Raw genomic sequence first — 19,596 nt, forward strand, 5'->3', positions numbered from 1 at the left:
TTCTCCATCCCAGTAAAACTGGTTGCCTGAGCATCTGCCACAGCCTGCACTTGGCGTTGAAGAGAAGCCAGCTGCTTTGCCATGTCCTCCAGCTTTGTGCACACCATCTTTATCAGCTGCTCCATTTCTGCTTTCACCTGTTGAATATCAAAAATAGAAGCATTTGTTCCAGAGAAGGCCGCAAAGCCTGTAGGCTGTGATGTAGGAAAAGCTGGGGTAGGAGAGGGAGAAGTCTGTTTTGGAGGTGAAACAGGAGTGGAAGAGGGTTGAGCTTGTTTTGGGGGAGAGTCATGAACAGAAGATGGCTCGGAAGCAAAAGGAACTTGTGTAGGGGTAAAATCAGGGTCAGAGTGATCTGAAGAACTAATGTCTTCAATAATCACAGGCTTTAGAGTAGAAGTAGCAGGTTTGACAATTTTCCTCTTACTCCTCCTGAGTCCCCCTGTATAAGGGAGGTCAAGACTCTCACTTTATGAGCTAGATTCCCCCTCACTCTGAGTCTCCTCTTCTTTCTCAGAATCTGCCTCCTGTGGTTCCCCCTCAGAAATTTCTTCCTCCTCTTTGTCTTCCTCTCGTTTTTCTTTACTTTCTTCTTTTTCAGATTCACTTTCCTCCTCTTCTGACTCACTTGTATCTCCCTCTACAACCTGTGTTTTCCCTTTTCCACTATTTTTCTCCTCTCCTCCTCTAGTCTAAGAAAGTAATTATCCCACTCTCAAGTTTAAGGCTTAGGCGAAGCAAAGATTGCTCCGAGAGAATGTTCTCAGGTTTAATATAAGTGGGTGACTCACTTTCAACATCAATCCCAAAAGACTTAAACAACACAGTAAGGAGAGATCCATACGGAATAGTAGTTTTAGTAGCATAGAAAACCAAATGTTCAATCATCAGTTTTGAAAAGTTTATTTTTATTTTCCGAGCAAGACAAAAGATGATGGTTGCATCTAGTAAGGATACTGTGCTTCGTTTTTGCAAACGAGGAACAATGCCTCTCCATGTGAAATTGAACAATAATTTGTGAAGAGGAGTGAGTATGTTATGATGTGAAGTCTTGCTTTTCGGTTTTCCACCTATAAATTTGATTATTCTATTCTCATCATAATGCCCAATTTGCACAATTTGTTTGTGTTTTAGATACGAACTATAGCCAGAGGTGGGGACTTGAAACAAGTTCCCTAAATATGCAACATCAAAATGAATGTGAGTATCTTTGACTGTAGCCGTGCATACGCCATTGTTGTGTTTGAAAGTATTTTTGAATTCAAACAAAAGCTTAGGGTAAATTGGGTAGTGAGAGCAATTTTGGAGCAAATGCACCCATTCTTGATAATCAATTAAGGAGATGAATTCGGAGAACTTACTTGCCGTACACTAGTCATAATTGATGTGATAGCCGTGAGTGTAGTTCCAAGATGGAGACTTGTGAGAGCTTCGCCTCTTTCTGTCACCTCCTTTCACGGTTGTAGCCTTTCTCTTTGTCGGAGCTTGAGGGTGAACGACGGCAAGTGGGACTGGTTCAGGGGAGCCGCCAGCAGAGGAAGGTTTCCGGGTTTTTGGTGGTTTCGGTGTTGAGTTTAGATTGGTTTTCATGGTTATGAAGGTGAGTTGAAAGGAAGGAGAAGACGAATAGTGTGAATAGGAAGGAGAGAGAGTGAGGCCGGTTTTTATGAGGGTGTATGGAGAAGTTAATTTGATGTGATTGATGAGGGTGGAGTGTTAAAAGAAAAAGCGTTTAATTTGATGTGATTGATGAGGGTGAGAAAAAGTGACGGTTTATATGGTGAGGTAGTAGAGTAGTTTTAGGGGTAGTAGAAGTTTAATAGGGTGAAATAATTGCAACTTTCAAACTTATCACAATAAAAGATAAACGTATAAAAGATAAGAATTATACGGAAGGTAAGGAGTAGTTAATATACTAGCTCCTTATCTTACAAAAAAAATCTTTTTGTATTTTTGAATTGTATGAGGAATAGAAAATAAGGAATTGAACATAAAAAGTAAGGAAGGAAAAAGATAAGAATAAAAAATAAGGAAAGAAAAAAAATAAGAATAAAAATATAAGAAAAAAATAATAACAAGAAGGAAAACAGATAAATATTAAAGAAGATAGATAAGTGCAAAGTGATCGTAAATTATGATGATAATTTACGTGATCATAATACAGAGAATAAAGAATGATGAAAAGGGAACTTTGAGACAACATGGCTCAATATTTTTATCATATTAAAAGTATGTATAAGTGACTTTTCAATACTTCACAAATCTTTCCCCTGGGTAATTTCAGCTGTGTTATGCACACAAGATTGAGCATAGCATTGTTAGTTACATCCGATTTTACCTTAGGGGTTCCAAACAAAAATCATTTGAGCCGTAGCATCCCCAATTCCACACGCATCTTTTCAAACTTGTCTCTGCTTAAAGGCTTAGTTAATATATTAGCAATTTGACATTCAGTAGAGATAAAATCTAGCTTATTCTTGTATACCCATTTGAGACCAATAACCTTTTGATTCTTTGGTTTAGGTTCAAGGTGCCATACTTTGTTTCTTTCGAATTCATTTAATTCCTCTTGCATGGCAACAATCCAATCAGCATATTCCAAGGCTTCTTTGTGATTTCGAGGTTCCAGTGTTGATAGGAAGGCGTTGAATGCACAAAAGTTTCTCAGTTGGGATCTCGTCTGAGTTCCCTTGCTTAGGTCACTTATAATTTTATCCAGGGGGTGTGACCTTTGATGTTTCCATGGCTTTGGTTGGAATGACTGAGCTGGTATAAAAGTGTTTTTGAGTTGCTCTTTCTTCCATTTCTTCATGGTGTTCTGCTTCTGCATTTGCTTCGCCTTCTGTGTTTTCTGTTTCTTCTGTATTTTGAACGGAAGCTTCAGTATTATTTGGAACTTCAGTAGGTTCCTTTTCATCCTTTTCAGTAATTCGAACAGGCTGCTTTCTGGGAGTTAATTCTTCATCTTGGTCTGTTGAACGAGTGAGACCAATTTCAAAATCTCCATCTGCATATTCCTGTACACAATTATAATTATTAGTTTCATCAAAAATCACATGTATACTTTCTTCTACACACATAGTCCTCTTATTGTAAACTCTATAAGCTTTACTATTAGATGCATATCCTAAAAAGACTGCTTCATCACTCCTTTCATCAAATTTTCCAAGATTTCTTTTATCATTATTGTGAACAAAGCATTTGCATCCAAAGGCTCTTAAATGAGCAATATTAGGTTTTCTCCCTTTTAACAGTTCATAAGGGTTCTTGTCCAACATTGGTCTGAGCATGGCTCGGTTGATGATATAACATGCTGTGTTGACAGCTTCTGCCCAAAAATTCCTTGGAAGCCCACTTGCTATTAGCATTGTTCTTGCCATGTCTTCCAATGTTCGGTTCTTCCTCTCAACCACACCATTTTGTTGTGGTGTTCTTGGCTCTGAGAAATTGTGACTTATTCCCTGTTCCCTGCAAAATTCATCAAACTTGGAATTTTCGAATTCCGTACCATGGTCAGTTCTCATATGAATAAGTTGATTACCTATTGATTTTTGTGTCTTTTTCAAGAAAGTCATAAACATATCAAAAGTTTCATCTTTACTATGTACGAATATGACCCATGTAAATCTAGAATAATCATCCACAAGAACTAAGACATATCTTTTTCCACTTCTACTTTGAATTCTAACGGGGCCACACAAATCCATATGAATGAGTTCCAATGGTTTTGTGGTGCTTACCATTTTCTTTGATTTAAACGATGATCGAACATGCTTTCCTTTGATGCAGGCTTCACAAATTTTGTCATTTAGGAACTTGATAGAAGGTAATCCGATTACTAATTCCTTTGACCTTAATTTGTCAAGCAATGAAAGACTAGCATGGCCAAAAGTTTATGCCATAGAAGTGGATCATCCTCAATAACACTTAAACAAGATAGATTGTATTTTGGAACTTTGTTAAGGTCCACGGTATACGTGTTCCCTTTACGAGTTCCTTCCAAAACGATTTTTCCAGTGTTATTGTTGATGATTTTGCATTTTCCAGAAGAAAAGCTTACAGAGTTTCCTTTATCACAGAACTGAGAAATACTGAGTAGATTATGCTTCAAACCCTCGACTAAAAATACATTGTCAATTGCATGGGAACTTGACCTTCCTACTTTGCCAACAACAACAATGTTGCCTTTCTTATTGTCTCCAAAGGTCACCGTTCCCCCTGTATAGGCCGTCAGTGAGAGAAATCTGGATTCATCTCCTGTCATGTGCTTAGAACAACCGTTATCGAGGTACCACTGGTTGTTCCCCCTCACTGCGACCTGCAAAAGAAATTAAGGGTTAGTAGCAGGAACCCTTTCGTTCATGGGTTCCTGTGTTGACATATTTAAATCAGTTTTCTTCTGCCAAACATAGTTCACATTCTTATTGTACTGATTTGCTTTCTTAGTACATTCTTCACTGCGATGTTCCTTTTCACCACAAAAAGAACAAACGGTCTCACTAGGTAAGTTCACATATTTCTTTTTCTTTCCAGTGGACTTCTTCTTATGAACATAGCCTAGACCTTCTGTTCTTTTTTTCTGAGCTTCCTTTACCCACTTGGGAACACCCGTGCTTGCTGTATTTTTACTTTTTCTTGCAATTTCTAGTTCTTTTTCTAGTTTTTCATTTTTATCATTAGTATCCTTTATCTCTTTCTTAACATGCTCTAGTTCATTATTAAACATGATTAAAGGAACTTCAGTAGACCTGCAAGAATCAATGTTAGTACACAACATTTTATATTGAGTCAATTCAATATTCAGTATGATATTCTCACTCTTGACTCTTTCAAGGGATTCTTTTAGCATAATATTTTTATCTAACAATTCAAAGAATCTGCCTTGAACATCATTTCTTAAGCTATTCAGATACTTAACATGATCTTTACAAATTCCAGTTGCCTTTTCAGCTTGCCTTAGTTTTGCACATAATTCTTTATATTCTTCTAAGGTTTCTAACAATAAAGAGATTAATTTATCCTTTGAGAGAGATTTCAAATAACTAGGTTGAATGACTTCCTCATCATCATGCTTTGCCATTAGACAGAGATTGGCTACTTCATCGTCTGTGTGTTCCTGTTCCTCTTCTTCGGAACTTGATTCTCCCCACGTGGAAATCATTGCTTTCCTGAAATTTGTTTTAGAAAAGTTAGGCTTGGAGTTTCTGTTTTGATCAGCTTCTTTTCCCTTGCCTTTCTCAGATTCCCATAATGGACACTCTTTGATGAAATGGTTGGTGCTTCCACATTTGTGACAAGAAGACTTGGCTTTGGATTCCTGATTTCTTTTACTGTATCCTTTCTTCTTGTCTAAAAACTTGTTGTTACGGTAGAATTTTTTCAGCCTTCTCACCAACATTGCAGTTTCTTCTTCATCAATGTCAGACTTCTCTTCGGATTCTTCATTAGCTCTTAGTTCTAGCCCTTGACTTTTGACAGTCTCCTGAGTCCGATTGTTCGACTGGATCTCGTGGGTAATGAGGGAACCCGCAAGCTGTTCTAGATTGAACTTGGTGAAGTCTTTTGATTCCTGCACAGCTGCAACCTTTGCTCTCCATCTGTCATTGTCTGGAAGACTTCTTAAGACCTTTCTGACCTGCTCATCTATAGGAATTATCTTACCAAGACACATTAGTTCGTTAGTAATACTTTTAAATCGAGTAAACATGTCTTTAATGGATTCTTTGTTTCCCATTTCAAAGCGCTCATACTGAGACAAAAGAATGTCTATTTTGGAACGTTTAACATCTGACGTTCCTTCATGTGTAACTTCCAGAAGATCCCAAATTTCCTTTGCGGACTTGCACCCTTTGACACGAGTATGCTCATCGGGTCCAAGTCCCCAAATTAAAAACTTTTTGGCAATAGCATTCATTTCTAGTTTTTCGAAATCAGTTTTTTCATATTCATCCATAGGTTTAGGGATTACCTCATTGTTAGCATTCGTTTTCGTAATTTCGTAATCTCCTACTTGTATAATCCGCCATACCTGATAATTCTCTGCTTGGATAAAGATTTCCATCTTATCCTTCCAATAAGGATAATATTTGCCGTTGAAGTATGGAGGCCTTTCAATGGATGTACTCCCGAATTCCTTTTCCTCTGTGTAAGCCATTTTCCCAGGAACTTACTCAACAGGGTTGCCTGCGTGCTCTGAGTTCCCGCTCTGATACCAACTGAAAGTCTAACTGGCTAATACAAGAGGGGGGTGAATTGTATTTGAGGTGAAATCTAAGAACTTTTGCATAATTTAACTAAATGAAATAATGACGAGAGAAGATATAGGCTTTTCTAAATTTCCACTATGTAATCAAACTCTTTACAAGTGAAGATTCTAACCCGTTAACAAATTCCACAAATTAGGAACTTGTTCCCAACTCTCACAGAAGCATTCAGCAGCGAAGCTTCCTTAACCTCACCTTACACAAACTCACAATCCCAAACCCCAAAGTACTTGAATACAATCTGTGATTACAAATACCTATTGCACTCAAGAATATAAGAAGGATAATAACTCTCTTTATGTTATTAGATGGCTACTGGAATTTTTATGCTCAAGAGTTATGTTTTTCTGAGATAGTTTGCATGAGTATTTATAGAGAAGGCTTAGTCATTAACCTCCACTATAATCACGTCCACATGCCAACACCCCACTAACAACTTGTGGAGTTATCTTGACAGATGGTGATCATGAAGGAGGTTTCCTAGCCTTATCTCACTAATCCACTATCTCAACAACTTGATAAACATTAGCTATAAAAAAACGTATAATCAGAGATTTTCGCTGCTTGCTAACTTTATCAAATATTTGTTTAAAAAGATTATCAAAAGTTTGTTTAAAAAGATTTTATTTGAAAAGATAAATTTATTATTTATATTAAAACAACTAGATAATTATCTTCGATAATTGTCTTTATTCAAAAATAGATGACTAAATAAAACTTTTATAAATTATCATTTCTTTAAGAAATTATCTTTTAAAACTAACTTTTATTCCAGTAGTCTTTTTAATAACATAAGTCATTGAGTTCCTTTCCGACTTTATATTATTGAGTGCTCACAATTAAAACTAGAACGTGAGATTTTCATGAGGCTATTTAGAGAATGCTACTCCGCATCCAAGTTCCTACTCCGGAACGAACTTTGCTTGAACCCTTTATTCACCAAAGACTCAAAACATTCATTAGTCGAGTTTGTCAATTTGTCCATCAAAACCAAAAGGCTCAACAAACTTGTATTTATACTCCGTAATGAACTTAAATAACACAAGAAGAATACGAAGTAAGTCTCATCACCCGACCCTAAAGGCATAAAGCACTTAAATTAATGCACTCAAATGTACTTATAAATTAAAATCTTAATAACAAAAACTTAAAACCAATCCGGAGTAAATAAAAATTTTGCTATTTCTGACCTATTCAATCTTGATTTTTGTGTCTTTCAAACAATGTAAATCCTTAAAAATAAAAAAATAGAAAAAAAAATAGAAAAAAAAAAAGAGAAGGAAAGAGAGAGGCAAGAATGAACCTGTTACTAGTAGGGATGACAATCCAGTCCGAATCCGACCCTACTTTGCCCTGATCCGAGGAAAAAAAATCCGCTCCGAGTTCGAGAAAAAAGTAATCCGAGTCTGACTCCGTTAAAATAATCCGACTCTGAGTCGGAGAAGGGTCAAAGTCGGATCGTACAATAGATCCGAGAAAAAAATTTGACTTCGACAAATGTTCGACTCCGACTAATTATCCAACTCTAGCTCCGATGAATCGTGGATTTGGGTGTGGGTCGTGGTGACAGTGGATGTGGGTGTCGGTTGTAAAGGCCCAAATAGCCAAATTTCTCAAAGTATATTGAATAACCGAAAAAAAACTCGGAGTCGGAGGCCAGATATTGAAGTCGGATCGGAGTTGGAGTCAATTTTAGCCTCCGACTTCCTGTAGGATCGGAGTCGAATTTAGCATAATCCGCTCCGAATCCGACCCGTTGCCATCCCTAGTTACTAGATTACTATTGCTTTTGTCCCTAATTATTTGTCCCATTATAAATAATATCAGAAACTTTGACCATATTTATCAAGAAAAAAATTAATTGACATCAATATGTAAATACTTTGATAATTCATTTATTGAAAACCAAAACCTAGTGCCATTGTGCCAACACAACCTATCAATTATCCAATAAACACAAACACATATCACGTCACCATCACCTTCCAACTTCCAAGTAGTCTCTTTTTATATTCATCATCACTCATTTATCAAGTCTTCCTCATATAAAAACATATGATCTCATCTACTTATTTCCAACTCTTCCTCCCTTTCCAAAAACAAACACCAAATTCTCTCTCTCCTTTCCGATTATCACCTTCATTATCAATTTAATTATATAATTAGTGGTTGTTAATCAATCATTTAATCACATGACCACCTCACAACAATGCTCTTCTTCCCTACTCCTCTCCCTCTTAACCGATGACCTCCTCGCTCACATCCACTCCCTCCTCCTCGACCCCGCCCACCGGAACTCGTTCCGCCTTGTCTGCCGCACCTTCCACCGGATCAACTCACTGAGTCAAACCCACCTCCGCCCTCTCCACCCCTCCATCCTCCTCTCTCTCCTCCCTAAACTCCCCTCCCTACACACCCTCGACCTCTCCTTATGCCCCCGCATCGATGACTCCCTTGCATTCACCATCTCCCCGCTTATACGCGATCGAGTAACAACCCTCTCCCTTAGCCGAGCGTCGGGGCTTACCCCTGTAGGGCTCGAGGCTCTCGCACGATCTTGCGAGAGACTTGAGTCCCTCGACGTGTCATACTTGTGCAAGAGGTTCGGAGATAAAGCGGCCCTCGCAGTGTCATGCGCGAAGGGGTTAAAGGAGTTAAAGTTGGATAAGTGCTTATGCTTCGGCGATGTGGGATTGGCGCACATTGCGGTTGGATGCGCGAGTTTAGAGAGAGTAAGCTTGAAATGGTGCTTAGAGATTACTGATCTTGGGATTGGTCTTCTTGCTACCAAGTGCTCCGGCTTGAAATTCCTTGATTTATCTTCTCTCAAGGTTCGTGCTAATAAAATATTTCATTCATCTTTAGATAATTGTAATAAATCTCACCAAAAAAAATAAAATAAATTGTAATAAAAACCTTAATATGCGTGCTTAATCTAATGTTATTTTGTGTACTTTGTACGTTTTATACAACCTCAAGAGGTACCTCGTACTAGAATTCTAAATATGCGTTAAAACAATAAATGGGTTTGTTTGTTGTGATTAATTTGGTGCAGATTACGAGTCAATCGTTGCATTCGCTTGCAGCATTGCAAAAGTTGGAGAGTTTGGTTATGGTGGGTTGTGGTTTGGTGGATGATTATGGGTTGCATTCGCTTGGTAATGGCTGCCCTTCACTTAAGGTTAGTAAATAAAGTTGGTTAACTATTAGACTTTTTTTTTTTTTTTTTTTTTGTAAACATAGATGAACAACATAGAGACGATAGCAATTAATAGGGTTTGTTTCGAGGGAGAAATGCGTTATATAGTACTCGATCAACCACTTTTGAGAAAATTGGGATTAATATTATATATTGTAGAGGGATGATTTGTTACGCACTTATTGTATATTAGTTTCTATAATAAATTGAAATGTTTCACATGCGTACTCAAAACCAACTGAATTATTTGCAATGATCGAGTACTTCTAAAGTTCTAATTAACATAAGCTCAATTTAAGACATTTAGTAATGTAAAAGGAGAGGTAATCTTTTTTTTTTTTTTTTTTTTGACATCAAAAGCCTAAGGTGTATCACTTGTTTCTTTTTTTTTTTTTTTTTTTTTTTTTTTTTTTTTTAATTTAATTTGTTGGGATTTATGATGCTTTCTCAACAAACCCATGCAATACTTTTTGGTATTTATATAATTTAAAGCTTAGCTTCTATTATCATAGTACTATTGAAATCTCCAAAGGGACGCTAGCTGGTACGTACATTTGACATTTGCCAATGGAGTGTGCAAAATAATGCCACAATTCATGAAAATCACATAAATATATGTTAAGTACAGGGCTTATTTCACTAACATTGTAATAGAGTTAATTATGAGAAAGAGAATGTTGGAAAGCTTAAATTATATTGATGAGTATACAAGATTATATATAGTGCATGAGTAAGCAATAAAATATGACTAGGTAAATTTGTCTAGATACATCAGCTAATAGTTAGGAATATCTTTGACTATCAACCTAAAGAGTAAATTAAGGGATTACACAATTAACACAATAACTAATAATGATTTGATTATCCTTTACACATTGAACTTCAATAGTCCCCTCAATTTGTAGAACTTTGATAATTTACGTACCTTATCTCTTTACTTTAAGAATTATGAATCAAACAAAAGAATGTAAAGTTGACAATAATGTTTAGTCCAATATATTGAAATATTGCAGGCATAATCCAGCTCCAAGTGTTTTCCCTCGAACCAAATACTACCTAAATTCTGATATGATTCTTGTGTATATAACTAGCTAGCAGCTGGTTTCCTATTATTGGTTTGCAATAACAGCATATGATTATATGAATGCTTACCGAGTTTTTCTTTGTGGCGCGGTTATTGTAGGTAGTAGATATGTCAAGGTGTGATGGTATTACTTCTGCTGGATTATGCTCAGTAGCTAAAGGACACCGTCAACTGCAGCAGCTAAATGCAAGCCATTGTATGGTCGTGAGTACTGTCTAAAACTGTGGGAAACCTTTCTCTTACATCTATCTTTCCATATTCAACCTTTTCGATTTTGCTAATGTTTTCTGATCACAAACTCTAATGTTACATTTTTGCAGGATCTCACCTCTGATCTTCTTTGTGCATTGAAGAACTTAAAGTGTCTAACTGTCTTTAAAGCTGATGGAGCTCGTGTTTCTAAAGCTACTATCCTAAGCATTACCAAAAACTGCACTTCTCTTGTCGAAATTGGGTTAAGTAAATGTATTGGTCTTAGAGACATTTACATAAAACAGCTTGTAACAGGATGCTGTAACTTGAGAATCCTTAATCTTTCCTGCTGTGATACTGTTACTGATGACGCGATAGCAGCAATCGCAAACTCGTGCAGAAAACTGCAGTGCCTGAAGTTAGAGTCTTGTGCTTCTGTAACTGAAAAAAATTTTCAACTACTTGGCTCTTCCTGTGTTCTTATTGAAGAGTTAGATCTCACTGATTGCTCTGGCATAAATGACACTGGTATGACTTTTTTTATGTTCTGCTGTTATTTTTTTCACTATGTATTTGCTGTGTGTTTAATTGAAAACAAGAGTATTTTTCTTTTGCAGCTCTTAGTTTCTTATCCCGGTGTTTGGAACTTAAAATCTTAAGACTAGGGCTTTGTGACAACATATCAGAACATGGATTGTTCTACATTGCTTCCAACTGTATGAAGATCCGTGAACTCGACATATACCGGTACACACCTTTACTCTGTAAGGTCATGTTAGTAAAATTCTATTGCGGCCGTGCCTTAAAAAGTGTTGCATATGCAGGTGTCCTAATGTTGGAGACGGAGGAATGGCAGCATTGTCAATTGGATGCAAGAAGTTGAAGAAGCTTAATGTGTCATATTGCAGTAGTTTAACTGATAAAGGGATGGAGTACATCGGTAGACTGGAGGAGTTGAACTCCCTTGAGATGCGCAGCCTAATGAATGTTACCGGTGTTGGATTGCAAGCCATTGCGGTTGGGTGCAAGAAGCTGTCAATGTTGGATTTAAAGCACTGTGAGAACATTCAGGATTCGGGTTTCTGGGCTCTTGCAAACTACTCCAACAATATGCGCGAGGTAATCCTTTGATACACTATACTACGAAGTAATATTTAAAAGCACAAACCCTTTGTGACATATGTCACCCGATATATAATCCAAGACATTGCACGGGTCAATTAACTACTTGTACGTTTTAAAACTTATAAGTCAGTACTTACTTACATACTACAGTATGTATCATTTAATTGTTCATGATGTTAAAATTGTCTCTATGCACCAGTTAAACCTTTGCCATTGTGGCATCTCAGATGCAGCCCTATATATAGTGCTGAGTAAACTTACATGCCTTCAAGATGCCAAGCTGGTTCACCTTCCTAACGTGTCGGCCAGAGGATTCGAGCTAGCCCTTAGGGCCTGTTGCATACAACTAAAAAAGGTCAAGTTGCTTGGCTATCTTAAATCCTCCCTTTCGCATGAGTTAATTCAGTTTCTTTGGTCTAGAGGATGTAAAATTAGATGGGATTAGAAATTTAGAATAAGTATTCTTGATTGATCTGATTTTATTACAATTGCCCTTTACTTTTATTGAACAAAAACTTAGTCCATTGAACTTGTAAAGTATAAATAAATGCGTGCTAGAAATGATCTTTGATCTCCTTAACAAGCGAAGGGTTCGCTTCTTAGCCGCAATTGTAGAGATTCTTGTAGTAATAAGGTGCACTAAATTCTGTAAACTATGTGACCTAAAATGTAACAGTATGTAGTTAAGAAATTTGTGGTTTACAAGTCTTTATTATTATTATTGAAGATGCCGTATGGCTATTCATTAATGAAATTTGTCAAAAAAAAAAAAAAAAAAAAAAAAAAAAAAAAACCATGTAGTAGTTTCCAAAAACTTGTTTGCTGTTTAATTGAAACATTATTTTCACGTTTTTTTCGCTCACCATTTCATAGGCCATACGAAGTACGATATTTGTACATATGGATGAGCTTTGGTATTATAAAATACCCATAAATCTATAACATATACTTTATCCGTGGTACTTATAAGAATAAAAGCAATATTTATCATTTGACATTTGTATAGATAGATGTATAGGAATGATAAAACGAATACAGAGTACATGTGATTACTACGTACTTTAGAGCCTTAATTTCTTATATTGTACTCGTCTTGTTTTGACCTTTACCGTACCATAAAAAAAAAAAAAAAAAGTTTCACAAGTAATAGAAGCTACCGAAAGTTAATCGAAAGATGAACACGAAGCCAATAACAGACCACCATTCCTAATTAGGCAATCAAGGCATCAAGTAAAGCATAAAATTGAGATTAGCTTCAAACTTTCACCTAATACGAATAAACTAAACTTTGGTAGGGGTAAAAGCATAACTTTTTACGATTATCATGACCCCACTCTAATAGTACACTTTCCTTAGTAGGTAAACATTCCATTATTTTTCGTACGATTATTGCATATTTCATAACACAATATTAAGCCTAAACCTCAAATTTTTAAGACCAATTTGCTTTCCTAAACTCATTTGCATGCCCTTAACAAAAAAGTCTAAGATGTTACCATTTCTCATATTACTACTAATTTTGCCTTCCCTTAATGATGCCATCTACGACGGAAAAACCGTCTACAACCAAATCCCTCCCAAAATCCTACAAAATATGATCTCCCAAGCGTGTGCCAACGTTGAGGACGAAGTCAATTGTCTCTCCAACGTCGAATCTAGGCTTCCTAATGGCCCTAGGAACGCTTCTTCGGTCCTTAGGGCCGCCTTAGAGGCTTCTCTTAATGAAGTCCAACAAGCCATAAGAAAGGTTTCTGATTTTAGTTCCCTATCGTCCTCCACTGCTCGTGAGCAGATAGCAGTGGAGGACTGTAAGGAGCTCCTTGACTATTCAGTCACGGAGCTCGCTTGGTCTCTCTCTGAGATGAGGGAGATTAGAGTTAGTGGATCTGTCCATGACCCTAGGGGAGACCTCCAGGCATGGCTAAGTGCCGCGGTTAGCAACCAAGATACTTGCCTCGAAGGGTTCGAGGGTACAAACCAACATACTAGGAACTACATTAAGGGTAGTTTGACACAAGTAACACAACTTATTAGCAATGTTTTGACGTTGTACACTCAACTACACGTCTTACCCTTTAGACCACCTAGACATAAATCACACAATAATGGTTACAACAATAATAACGATACTAGGAAAATTAATGATCAAGATAATTTTCCACAATGGATGACTGAAGGTGATAAGGAACTTATTGTTTCTTCGTCTCCAAGTAAGGGAATGCACGTAGATGCGGTTGTTTCTACGGATGGGAGTGGGAAGTATCGGTCGATTAACGAAGCCATTGATGATGCTCCTAATCATAGTAATAGGAGATATGTTATTTATGTAAAGAAGGGAGTTTATAACGAAAATATTGATATGAAGAAAAAGAAGACTAATATTATGATGATTGGTGATGGTATTGGAAATACTGTTATATCTGGCAATAGAAATTTCATGCAAGGCTGGACCACCTTTCGCAGTGCTACTTTTGGTATGTTTTATATACGAAGTATCTACTATTCATTTTAACTTTTTTTTTTTAAGCCACTATTCATTTTAACTCTTTTTGCAAAAGTTTGTAAGTCATTGTGTGGGAATATAATCCAGCAAAAATGTTACGTGACCCTTAAAAGAAAAGTCACCCCGATCTTATAATAATTTAGCACAAATTTGCCTAACATTTCAAAAGTTTATCGAAAAATTTCATGTTTAATTGGACCAGAAAATACCTATGGTAAATTGATAATGGATTTTCACTAAAAGTTTACATTTACCATGCAGCTGTCTCGGGCAAAGGCTTCATAGCAAAAGACATCACATTTCGAAACACCGCGGGCCCTAAGAACAACCAAGCGGTGGCCCTTCGTGTAGATTCCGACCAATCGGCATTTTACCGGTGTAGTATGGAAGGATACCAAGACACGCTCTATGCACATTCCCTACGTCAATTCTATAGGGATTGTAACATTTATGGTACCATCGACTTTATATTTGGTAATGGAGCTGCGGTGATCCAAAACTGCAACATATATTCTCGGACCCCACTCCCACTCCAAAAGGTCACCATCACGGCCCAAGGTCGAAAAAGCCCACATCAAAGTACGGGCTTTTCGATCCAAAGCAGCTTCATTTACGCGAACCAGCCTGCCTACTTGGGCCGGCCCTGGAAGCCCTTTTCTAGGGTTGTCTATTTGAACACTTATTTGAGTGCTATGATTCAACCTAAGGGTTGGTTGGAGTGGTATGGAAACTATGGTTTGAACACCTTGTACTATGGAGAGTATAGGAATTATGGACCCGGGGCATCGGTAGCGGGCCGGGTCAAATGGCCCGGATTTCACATTCTTAGAGATGCTTCTGAAGCTATGTTCTTTACTGTTGGACAATTTATTGATGGTATGTCTTGGTTGCCAGAAACAGGAGTCAAATTCTCAGCTGGTTTGACTAATTAAATAGATCATTGTAATGGTAATTGGTGAATATATAAGATGTTTATAGTAGTTTGCTAAGATTAATGTAAAAGCTTTTTCTAAGTTATTACTCCGTAACTACATACTACTCCCTGGCTTGTCTCAAATTAAGTATAGTAATGTATAACATTTGATTTTGCATGGAATACGAGGATCATCTTTGACCATTAATATATTTGATTACACGTGAATACAAATTATAATTATGATATTCCAAAAAACTTGTACAACATGAATGGAACCTTGTAGGTGGTTCGTTCACTCCTGACTGTCTCACCTCTATTCCATAGTTCGGGATAGATGGACCTCGTAAAAAATTATGGACACAATTCAAGATTATATATAGATATAAAATCAATTTTCTTTCACATTATTCCTTAAATATGCATAGTTAACGGCATATGTTTAGTATAAAACCCCATTGACATATTTGTTGGAAACATGCAAATCTGATTTAATAATGTACTAGAAAATCAAACGTATGTATGATTAGCTTTCTTGAGACCAAACGTATGAACACTTATTAGTTATGTGTATTTAGCGTACAAGATTGATTAACCACTTATTTTTTAATTTCTTATCATGTCCAAAAGAATTAACGTGTTTAATTAGTGTTCTAGATAGTGCATTAGTGCTAGCTAGTCGTTAAGATTATCATAGTTTTTGGATGATGTATGTATAAGTTGCTCACATCATTTTACTCTATTACGTAAAATCAAACTCAATATATGAAGAACTCCTCATAGATTAATTAATAAAATTTGTTAAAAGGTGTTTTAGTTGTTTTTGTTTCAAGCCTAAGTTCCAACTTACTCAGAAAAAACCTAAAATGACCTTACATACAACCAGAATATATGAAATTTACCAACTAATAAGGCTTTAATTTGAACATAATTTGTTTGAAATTGTATTATATAAACTTATCTAAATTGAATTTATTTTTACTATAACAAAATTTTTATGTACAGAACTTATTTTGTTTAAAATAAAATAGCATATTAACATATATAAGTTTAAACAAAATTCAAAAATAAGTCTAACAACGTTGAGTGATTTATAACTCCTCTATATATGCCCTATGTGTTCCTAGGAAGTAGAAAACATGCAACCTAGCTAATTCCATCAGCTAACTCTAACAAAGTAGCAATGCAATACACTATGCCATTCACTCTATCCAATTTTTTCCAAGTAACCTTGCACATTTTGCTCTTATTTTCTTTCTCCTCTTCTCAAACTCCCTCAGATTTAGATACAACATGTAGCAAAACTCTTTATCCAAGCTTTTGCAAATCAATTCTAGCAGAAAATAACTTGCAAAGTAAAACTATACAAGATTATGGTCATTTTTGCCTTAGCCAATCCTTACTTATGACCAACAACTTCAAGTTATTAGTAAACCAACATCTCCAATCCTCTAACCAAAATAATGTTTCTCAAGTTACTAAATTCGCCCTTCAAGATTGTCGGTCTCTTACTAGTCTTAACATCGATCTCCTTTCTACCACGGCTAATATGATCAAGCCTACCAACAATCTAAGTAGCATGGACATAGTTCACGTCCAAACCATGCTTAGCGCGGCCATGACCAATTTAGACACTTGCTTGGATGGGCTCAAAGAGGCGCGACCACAATCTAGTATGACTCAATCCCTTTCACCTCGAATCTCAAACAACACAATGCTTCTTAGCCTGTCCCTTGCACTTTTTATACAAGGTTGGGTACCGAAAAATAACCCAAATGATTATTTAGCCTTGAAATATGATCAAATTAGAACAAGGGTAGGTAATTTTGGTAATAGTGGGAGTAAATTGCAACATATAGGTGAAATGATGAATATTATTATTGTGAATACTACGGTGGTGGTAAATCCTGATGGAAGTGGAGATTTTACCACTATCAATGATGCAATTACTGCTGCACCAATAAATAGAATGCCAAATACTGGCTATTATGGAATATATGTGGCTACCGGGGTTTATCAAGAGTACATCAATATTCCTAGTAACAAGAAATATTTGTTGATCGTTGGTGATGGTATTAATCAGACTATAATCACTGGTAATCGGAGTGTTGGTGACAATTCGACTACTTACAACTCTGCTACATTTGGTATTTAACTTCTTTTTTTTTTTCTAATTTTGTAACAGTAATAATTATTAGGTACACCTAGGAACATAATGCATGTGTGAGTTAACACGATAATTACTTTAGGCACTTGTTTCTCCTTGAGCTCTTCCCTCGATCTAGATGTGGCAACATCAATTTTGACTTCCGAGTATAAATTTGTCTAGGCTTGATCAAGTAGGACTAAAAATCTCTATTAACCATTTTATATGACGAATTAACTAGGAAGATTATCCAGATAATCTATGTACTAGCAAATTAAATTAGCTCATAAATTTTTGTTCTTTTTACAGCTGTGAATGGCGTAGGATTTGTTGCGACAGACATAACCATCCGCAACATAGCAGGGGCTATAAAGCACCAAGCCGTGGCACTTCGAAACAGTGCTGACCTTTCAGCCTTCTACAGATGCAGCTTCGAAGGGTATCAAGACACATTGTACGCACAATCCATGAGACAATTCTACAAAGAATGTGACATCTACGGAACAGTTGATTTCATATTTGGTAACGCAGCAGCAGTCTTTCAAAATTGCAACTTATATGCTAGACAACCATTACCACGACAATTTAATCTTATAACTGCTCAAGGTCGAACTGACCCAAACCAAAACACTGGATTCTCAATCCAAAAATCCATGATTAGAGCCGCCGATGACTTAGCATCAAGCAATTTTACCGTCGAGACTTATTTAGGGAGGCCGTGGAAAGAATACTCTAGAACAATTTTTATGCAATCGTTCTTGGATAATTTGATTCAACCTCTTGGTTGGCATGAGTGGAATGGAAGTTTTGCACTTGGCACATTGTATTATGGTGAGTACAACAACACTGGACTAGGGTCTAATACTGTTAACCGTGTCACGTGGCCGGGGTACCATGTGATTATTCGGACCATGGCATCTTATTTTACCGTGTCTTACTTTATTGTGGGTGACTTTTGGTTGCCCTCTACCGGAGTACCTTATACCTTAGGTTTGTTTTAATTACTATGTATCTATATGTATATTTATACACAAAGGATGTGTATTACGAATATATGATTTCCATTTAAAAAAAAAAAACTGAAGGGAAAAAAAAATCAAAATTATAAAACAGAAATCAATTCTCTTAAGTCTTCATCATTAATGAGGTGTGCATGTTTTTGATATAAATATTTACTTTACATTTTTGTTTAATGAGTATGTTTAAATGTTATGAATTATAGCGCGTCTTGCATGCGGCTGGTCACCATGTGACTGCTTGTAAAAAAAACTAAATAACCCTTCTAATACTGACTGAGTAACCCCTATAACACTGATTGAGTAACCCCTACAACACTAACCAAGTAACCTCTGTAACACTGACAGAATAACCCATGTAACACTGATTGAGTAACCCCTATAACACTGACCTAGTAACCTCTGTAACACTGACAGAGTAACCCCTATAACACTGACAGAGTAACCCCTATAACACTGATTGAGTAACCCCTATAACATTGACCAAGTAACCCCTGTAATACTGAATGAGTAATCTCTAACCTAGTAACCCTCTGATGATTAACTACATATAGAAATGTGTGTATGAATTATTGTCAAACTTTTTTAATTTAATTTTTTAATATTTTATATTACAATAAAGTTAATAACTTTATACATTCATTTGTAAGGGTCCATTTGTACTCGTTACGAAAATTTTACGAGCCATAATGAAGTATATTGACTTATATTTTCGCATGTTATTGAATTATATTATTATATTATATTTTGCAGCAAAAATAAAGATATAAAAATCAGCTCAAGATCTATTTCAAGGTATAGAAAATCTAGCACCTACAATCAAAGTTTCTATAGGACAATACTTTCTGACAAAAATTTAAAAGCAAAATAGTTGCTTGCTCCTAATATTTTGCCAAAATTCATGGAACTATTTGTCTAATAAAAGAGGTTGATCAAAATAGCTGAAAAATTTTGAGGAGGAAAACTTTTGAAGAAAGCTAAGTTGGATTAATCCTAATTTGGAGAGTACAACCATTAATTAACCTGTTAATTAACTCCATTATGCTCTTAGAACCTCAAATATTATTAATAAAGTGAAAATTTAACCAACATTTAATTTCTTTTCATTTACTAATCACTTTCCATTTTTTCATGTTTATATTTATAACCAAATTA

General features: G+C 36.1%; 3 protein-coding genes across 3 annotated transcripts; all 3 read left to right on the top strand.

The window, feature by feature from the left end:
- Positions 1-8,091: 8,091 nt before the first annotated feature.
- Positions 8,092-13,084, top strand: LOC110736823 (F-box/LRR-repeat protein 3-like). Its single transcript, XM_021917141.1, has 7 exons — positions 8,092-9,094; positions 9,319-9,444; positions 10,646-10,750; positions 10,867-11,266; positions 11,356-11,485; positions 11,563-11,857; positions 12,063-13,084. Exons 1-7 carry the CDS (start codon positions 8,456-8,458, stop codon positions 12,306-12,308), a joined length of 1,941 nt encoding a protein of 646 aa, XP_021772833.1. The 5' UTR covers positions 8,092-8,455; the 3' UTR covers positions 12,309-13,084.
- Positions 13,085-13,237: 153 nt separating this feature from the next.
- LOC110736824 (putative pectinesterase/pectinesterase inhibitor 22) lies at positions 13,238-15,475 on the top strand. The gene is made up of 2 exons (XM_021917142.1): positions 13,238-14,337; positions 14,628-15,475. The coding sequence occupies exons 1-2, from the start codon at positions 13,329-13,331 to the stop codon at positions 15,296-15,298; spliced, it is 1,680 nt and encodes a 559-aa protein (XP_021772834.1). The 5' UTR covers positions 13,238-13,328; the 3' UTR covers positions 15,299-15,475.
- Positions 15,476-16,360: 885 nt separating this feature from the next.
- On the top strand, positions 16,361-18,967 carry LOC110736826 (pectinesterase-like). Its single transcript, XM_021917143.1, has 2 exons — positions 16,361-17,426; positions 17,735-18,967. The coding sequence occupies exons 1-2, from the start codon at positions 16,463-16,465 to the stop codon at positions 18,424-18,426; spliced, it is 1,656 nt and encodes a 551-aa protein (XP_021772835.1). The 5' UTR covers positions 16,361-16,462; the 3' UTR covers positions 18,427-18,967.
- Positions 18,968-19,596: the final 629 nt, after the last annotated feature.

This window comes from Chenopodium quinoa, unplaced genomic scaffold (assembly GCF_001683475.1).
Source record: "Chenopodium quinoa cultivar QQ74 unplaced genomic scaffold, ASM168347v1, whole genome shotgun sequence".
NCBI classification, from domain to species: Eukaryota; Viridiplantae; Streptophyta; class Magnoliopsida; order Caryophyllales; family Amaranthaceae; genus Chenopodium; species Chenopodium quinoa.